Source organism: Myotis yumanensis, unplaced genomic scaffold (assembly GCF_028538775.1).
Source record: "Myotis yumanensis isolate MYYU_CA2020_CCGP unplaced genomic scaffold, mMyoYum1.0.hap1 SCAF_34, whole genome shotgun sequence".
Taxonomy (NCBI): domain Eukaryota; kingdom Metazoa; phylum Chordata; class Mammalia; order Chiroptera; family Vespertilionidae; genus Myotis; species Myotis yumanensis.
The window spans coordinates 466,963-473,788 of record NW_027223785.1 but is presented as its reverse complement, the minus strand read 5'-3'; the positions used below and the strand labels follow the sequence as shown (position 1 = coordinate 473,788).

Sequence of the window (6,826 nt, the reverse complement as noted above, 5' to 3'; positions counted from 1 at the left end):
ACAGACGCACATACTTGCGCACACACACAAACTCCCACACCCACACCCACACACTTATCCCTCCCGCCTCTAACCCTCCGCCCCCCGGGTCACCCTGCCACACACAAACACACACATACACACACACACACACACACACACACACACACGGGAGCACAAGATATCTGCCGAGTGAGGCACGCCTAGGAGATTTCCCGTGGCTTTGTTTCCTTTTGGCCCGTCCTGGGCCCACCAGAGCCTGTCTAAGTATGTATTGTCCCCACTTCCACCGAGAAAAAACGGCGATGCCCTCGCGCAAGGCGTGGAGATGGAGCCCTGCGGGCCTCCTTGGACACCTGCCCCGTCTCCCAAGTACTCTCCCAAGCCCTGTGAATCGCTTGGGCGGGCCAGTGGCGCCCTCTCCTGGTTCTGGAACGCCAATGTAAGCCTCCTCCCCTCAACTTGAGGCCCAACCAGTGACTTTGGTCCTGGGGGCGGCTGATTGGTCAAGCAGGCGGCTGATTTGGCTCCTCCCACCAGCTCTGGGGCTATTAAAGAACGCAGGGCCTTCTTTGCAGAGCTTCTCAGCCCTAGGCTTATAGTGGTTGTGATCTTCGTCCTCGTTCTCCAAGGGAGGAGCTTTCAGGAGAGAGGTCTCACCAAGACCCGGTGCCAGGACATAGAAGCCGCTAGAGCACCTGGCTAGAGCCTGGCTGGGCTGCTGATCTACTGAACGCTGTCTCGGTGTCATTTCTTCTTCACCGACTCGTCCACACCCTTGGGAAGCCCTGGGCCTGGACCCCAACATCTGGGACAGCCCCGGCGCCACGCGGGAAGTGAAGGACCGGCGTCCTTCCGCACGGGCTCCATCTGAGGCTGATTCGGGCCCCGCCATGGCCGACAAAATCCAGATGTCACTGGACGATATCATTAGGCTGGACCGGAGCCAGTGCGACGGCCAAGGCGGGGGCCGCGGCCGTGGCGGGGGCGGGGGCGGGTGCAGGGACCGAGGCTGAGACCGAGGCCGGGCCGGCTCCCAGGGAGGCCACGGCCAGGGCCACGGCCACGGCGGGGACAGGTACCACGGCCGGGACCCAGGCAGGGCCAGTTCCCAGGGAGGCCTCCCCGGAGAGCTGGGGCGGCGGGTCGTTCCGGAACAGGGCGGCCCTTGGCCGAGGCAGGAACCGGCCGGCACCCTACAGAAGGCCCAGACAGCTTCCCCACGAGTGGCAACACGACCGCTTCCGCAGGGCATTCGGCACGGATACCGGCCTGACCATCTGGGGGAAGCTGCTGTTGTCCAACCTGGATTTTGGAGCGTCCGAAGCGGACATCCAGCAGCTCTTTGCGGAGTTCGGGCCTCTGAAGCAGGCCGCTGCCCATTACGACCTCTCTGGCCGCAGCCTGGGAACAGCCCACGTGCACTTTGAAAGGAAGGCAGAAGCCCTGGAAACCAGGAAACAGTACAATGGCATCCCTTTGGATGGCCGTCCCCTCCACATCCAGATCCTCACCTCGCAGATGCACACGCAGCCCAGGCCGGTACCAAGTGTCAACAGAGGCTGGGTGACTACAAACCGAGGATCTGGAGGCTTCGGCGGCGGCACCACTCAGGACCGCGCCCACGGAGGCAAGCGGTGTCCAGGCAGGCGCAGGGGGGTGCCATTCAAAGCCACACATCTCGGCGGTGGAGTTGGACGCCCAGCTGGACGCTTAGAGCGCGATGAGGGACACCCAGCAGTTGGACGCCCAAAAGGGCGCTTACAACTCGATGAGGGACACCAAAAGGATGAACGCCCACCTGGGCGCTTACCATGCCATGAGGGACACCAAAAAGTTGGACTCCCAGAAGGACGCTTACAGCTCCATGAGGGACACCGAGAAGTTGGACTCCCAGCTGGACGCTGACAGCGCGATGAAGGACGCCGAGGACTTGGACGCCCTGCTGGACCATGACGATGCGATGATGGACACCAGCTAAAGCACCAGCAAGTCAGTGTGTGCGAGGATGGCCAGGGACCTGGGGCCAATGATGGAAATGTTTCTTCTGTTTGGAAATAGGATTCAAAACTCCTAGAAAGATTTTTCATTAACTTTTATTTTATTCAATAACTCTGAAAAAGATGTTTTGTGCCGAGGTCATTTTCGGGATTCATTTTACCGGTTGCTGTTTTCACCTTTGCCATAATCACCCAAAAAGGTGTGGGAAAAACAAACAAACAACAAACAAACGAACAAAATAACTCCTTCCCTAAGATAAAACAACAACAAAATGCCCTCCTCAGAAGAATAGGTTGATCCCGCCTTTCCAATTTCTGAGGCTTTGGCAAGCCCAGGTGTCCAGGCCTGGACTTGGTCTCTGGGTGGGGGCCGGACCATCCATCCACAGATTGAGCGGGGTCGGGGGAGGGTTGGGGGTGGGGCGTTGGGGGGTGGGCGTGGGTGGGGTGTCGATCAGATGGACAGGCCAGGACATCATCTTTGGCTGTGGATTACAGAATTTGGGTGGACTGGGGCAGGGGCTGAAGAGCCCATCCTTCCCTCTGCTGGTCCAGAAGTGTCAATGCAAGCCCCCCTCTTGCAACCGCCTGTGGGGAAAGCACAGACAGGTGACTGGACTTCCCCATTTCTGGCTAGACCCGAGGCGGGAAGGACATGCAGGGGGCGTTATCATTGAGAAGGCAGGGGCTGAAGGGTGTTCATGGATGGCGGCGGACCGTTCAAAGCAAGGAGTGTCCGTGCGTGACTGTGGATGTACATGCACAGACGTACACGCTCGTGCGCGCACACACAAACTCCCACACCCACACCCACACACCTATCCCTCCCGCCTCCAACCCCCCCGCCCCCCGCCACACACACACACACACACACACACACGAGCACAAGGTACCGCTAACAAGATATCTGCTGAGTGAGGCACGCCTAGGAGATTTTCCGTGGCTTTGTTTCCTTTTAGCCCAGACTGGGCCTCCCGGAGCCTGTCTAAGTATGTATTGTCCCCTCTTCCACCGAGAAACAACAGCTATGCTGTCCGGCAAGACGTGGAGACCGAGCCCTGCAGGCCTCCTTGGGCACCTGCCCCGTCCCCCAAGTCCTTTCCCAAGCCCCGTGAATCGCTTGGGCGGGCCAGTGGCGCCCTCTCCTGATCCTGGAGCGCCAATGCAAGCCTCCTTCCCTCAACTTGAGGCCCAACCAGTGACTTTGGTCCTGGGGGAGGCTGATTGGTCGAGCGGGCGCCTGATTTGGCTCCTCCCACCAGCACTGGGGCTATTAAAGAACGCAGGGCCTTCTTTGCAGAGCTTCTCAGCCCTAGGCTTGTCGTGGTAGTGGTCGTCGTCCTCGTTCTTCAAGGGTGCTTTCAGGAGAGAGTTCTGGCCAAGACCCGGTCCCGGAACATAGAAGCCGCTAGAGCATCTGGCTAGAGCCTGGCTGGGCTGCTGATCCACTGAACGCTGTCTCGGTGTCATTTCTTCTTCACCAACTCGTCCACACACTTGGAAACCCCTGGGCCTGGACCCCAACATGGGACAGCCCCAACGCCGTGCAGGAAGTGCAGGACCAGCGTGCCTCCGCACGGGCTCGATTCGAGGCTGATTCAGGGCCCGCCATGGCCAACAAAATCCACATGTCACTGGACAACATCATTAGGCTGGACCGGAGTGAGCGGGACGGCCAAGGTGGGGGCCAAGGCCGTGGCGGGGGCAGAGGCAGGGGCAGGGACCAAGGCTGGGACCTAGGCCGCTCCCTGCCCCAGTCAACCAGACTTCTGCCAGGGGTGGCCCTGGCTTTCCTCGGTCCCACATTCTTGCTGCTCCCAGATCACCTGCTGTCAATCTCCTGGACCACACGGGGGAGCTCTTTGAAGTTGCAGAATATCTCGCCATCTGGCAGGTGGATGCAGCGCATGAGGTGGATCTCTACCTTAGAGTTCATGCACTGTCCCGTGTTGTGGGTGACCGTGGCATACTTCCAGCTCTTTGGGCTCCAGTCACTTGGCAGCCGCCATTTTGTTTTTTAAATATATTTCCTTGATTTTTTAACAGAGTGGAATGGAGAGGGATAGATATTTAGAAACCTCAAAGATAGAGAAACCTCAATCAGCTGCCTCCTGCACACCTCCTACTGGGGATGTGCCCTCAACCAAGGTATATGCCCTTGACCAGAATCGAACCTGGTACCCTTTAGTCTGCAGGCCGATGCTCTGTCCACTGAGCCAAACCAGTTAGGGCGGCAGCCGCCATTTTGAAATGGCAAAGGTCAATCCCTCTCTTTTATCCTCTCCCCGCTGCCCCAAATCCGGCATGTTAACTTCCCCGGCCGTGTGTCCACGTCACTCCTGTGAGTTCGTCCCTCTGTCCATCAGAGGCGCCTTCCACGAAATTTTTCAAAATCCCCTTTTAGAGGCCGGAGCATGCGCGTCATTAAGTGGTCGACCGGGCTGCGCCGGGCAGGCGTGTGCCGAGTGAGCCTCGCTCACCGGGCTCTACTTTGTGGCCGTTATCTGAGTCGCAGAGCTCCGTAGGTGGGGGCCGGTATGGGCGGTGCGTGGAGGATGGCGGAGGACGAGGCAGGTTGGTACGAGCGCACACGTGGTCCCTGTCGTCAGATATGGTTCTTCATTTTTCTGTGAGCGAGCTTGGGCCGACTCTGTGTCCAGGCCTTCCGGCGACACAGTGGTTCTAGGCGCCTGCGGAATTTTTTCAAAGTCCTGATTCGGAAGCACGTTTGACAGGGCGTTGCCCGCACGTGCAAAGTGGTGAGGGAGGCCGTGGACTGCCCGGCCCTCTTCTCTTGCTGCCACCTGTCCATGGCACGCTATTTACGTGCTTTGGGGGGTCAACCAGATAGCTCCGTCCCTTACTTTTGCACCCCCCCCCCGCCCTTCTTTGGTGGTGATGGTGTCCCGTGGGGTCTCTGTTGGCCGCGACTCGCTTCCGGGAGTCCAGCGTGATCTGAAGACAGAGGCCCCCATCACTGGCACCGTGCATGTTTTGCCTAAAGTTGGCATTTTGTACCACGAGATGAGTGTGGACACGCTGTCCTCGGGTGATTGGACAACAGGGGGTGTGCCCGGGAGCTTCTCGGCAGCGACCAGAAGCATGACTACCCCGTCTATGCTGCACGAGCGAAAGCCATAAGCATAGGGCCTGCGAGCACTGGCTGCTGCTGTACGTCTCAGACCCTGTCCCCGAGGACTGTGCTCTCCCCCTCCGCGTGGTAAGAGAATGGAGGGCTTTACATGGCGAAGCTGAAGTGCAGTCTCGTTTTCTGGACGGTTTTCTCCGCCCTGTTTCCCTTATGCTCGCTGGGGGGCCGCCTCGCTCCCCGCCCCGTTTTTGTAGCAGATCGATTGATATGGTGACGTAGCGCTCTCCCGGGTGGGCCTAAGCTGCGCCAGCCAAGAGACAGACATTCCTTGGCGAATGGGACTGCTCTTCTCGCTCTACCCGCTGGCCCCTCTCCTCTCCTCCCTGATAGTCGGCGGTGCGTGGAAGGGAAGGGGTAAGGAACCCGCCCGACCTTGGTGTCACGCTGGTGGTCTCTCTTACGCAGTGGACACCCTCCGCTCGCCTTTCCCGGCCTGCGTTGCCGCAGGCGCCCCTCCCCGAAGCGGGGAGGGGCTGTCCATCATCACTCCGCATGCGCCTCCCCGTTGGGCGTGTTGTCGCTGTTTCACCTTGGCCCTTGGTGGGTGCCCCTGGAGCTCTCCTGGATGTCCTGCAGGTGCCCGAGGCTGAGCTGGTGGTGTGCTTTCCCGCTCCCCTCGAGCCCACAGCCAGGCTGCTGCTGTCGGCGGTGCTCTGGAGGGGAGTCCCGGGGGAGTCTGGCTGGATAAGGGGAAGGCACGTCCGTCCCCCTCCCGGAAGGGGGACCGGGCCCTGCAACGTGTGCTGCGCTGGCGAATGCGATGGGGCCGAGTCAGCGGTGCCGGCCGCTGGCTGACCGTGAGAGTTAATTTTGTCCTGCCGCCTGTTCTTCCGTTACTGTAGTGTGTTTTTTTTCTCTCTTACAACATGCCAGTGTTCCCGACGCAACACCACGGGCTCTCTTTTAGTTAACTGTGGATGAGGCCCCCAGTGAGGCAAGAGGACGAAGCCCAGAGGCAGTACGGACTCGCTACTGCTGCGCTCTCTCACTCCACGGCCCCTCTTGCGAGCGCTTGTTGTGTGTCCATCGTGTGCTTGGCCCTGTCCCAGTCGGGTCTTCCCCCTTCCCCCCTGTTCCCTCGGAAGTGTCTCCACGTGGCTCCCCCGGCCCGATGGGGTGTTTCTGCTGGGGTTGGGGGACAACGCGTCCTCAGTGAGAAAGCCTTCTCTAGCGATCCGAGAGGGTGCCCTGGGGTACCGGACCACCCAGCTGACACCCCTAATCTGGAAGCGCGTTGTGTTAGCAGCCTCTGTGTTTGGGCTCTTGTGCTCCTCTCGCACAGGCTTCGAGGGGCCTAGTGGCGACGCCGCTGTGCCTTACCTTGGCCCGCAACTTCAACCTTCGAGTCTGGGGAGGGTCCTGCCGGGCGGGGCTGGCATCTGTCGCGGAAGTGCTGCGTTACGTGAGCGTGCACGCGCGCGTTGCTGCATGCGCATCCCCTGCACCGGGGCAGATTCTCTCCAGTTGCGTGTCAAAGCGGTTGGGGGGCCGAGGAGGACTTCCCCGTCCCAAGCGTTCCTGCTCGCACGCCTTGATGCGAGTCCCTGTCTGGGTCGGACCAGGCAGATAAACGGATTGGCGGCTAGAGAGAAGCCGCAGTGGTTCCCCTGTGGTTGCTGAGGGTCGCTTGTATGGCCTTTCCTCGTTGGGGTGGGCCTTGGCTGCGGCGGGAGGAGGCTTCGAAGTTGTGTGCTTG

The 6,826-nt window shown here is 60.0% G+C and overlaps 1 protein-coding gene across 1 annotated transcript; it reads left to right on the top strand.

Moving 5' to 3' along the window:
• Positions 1-872: 872 nt before the first annotated feature.
• On the top strand, positions 873-5,120 carry LOC139000834 (aly/REF export factor 2-like). The gene is made up of 4 exons (XM_070402839.1): positions 873-928; positions 1,095-1,616; positions 3,801-3,930; positions 4,929-5,120. The coding sequence occupies exons 1-4, from the start codon at positions 873-875 to the stop codon at positions 5,118-5,120; spliced, it is 900 nt and encodes a 299-aa protein (XP_070258940.1).
• The last annotated feature ends 1,706 nt before the right edge of the window (positions 5,121-6,826 follow it).

Excerpts from the sequence above, each read along its gene's own strand:
- LOC139000834 (XM_070402839.1), top strand. The coding sequence starts at position 873 with ATGGCCGACAAAATCCAGATGTCACTGGACGATATCATTAGGCTGGAC. Across the intron at positions 929-1,094 it reads ATTAGGCTGGACCGGAGCCA|GGAGGCCTCCCCGGAGAGCT; the intron begins GTGCGACGGCCA and ends GCCAGTTCCCAG. Across the intron at positions 1,617-3,800 it reads CGCGCCCACGGAGGCAAGCG|ATCACCTGCTGTCAATCTCC; the intron begins GTGTCCAGGCAG and ends TGCTGCTCCCAG.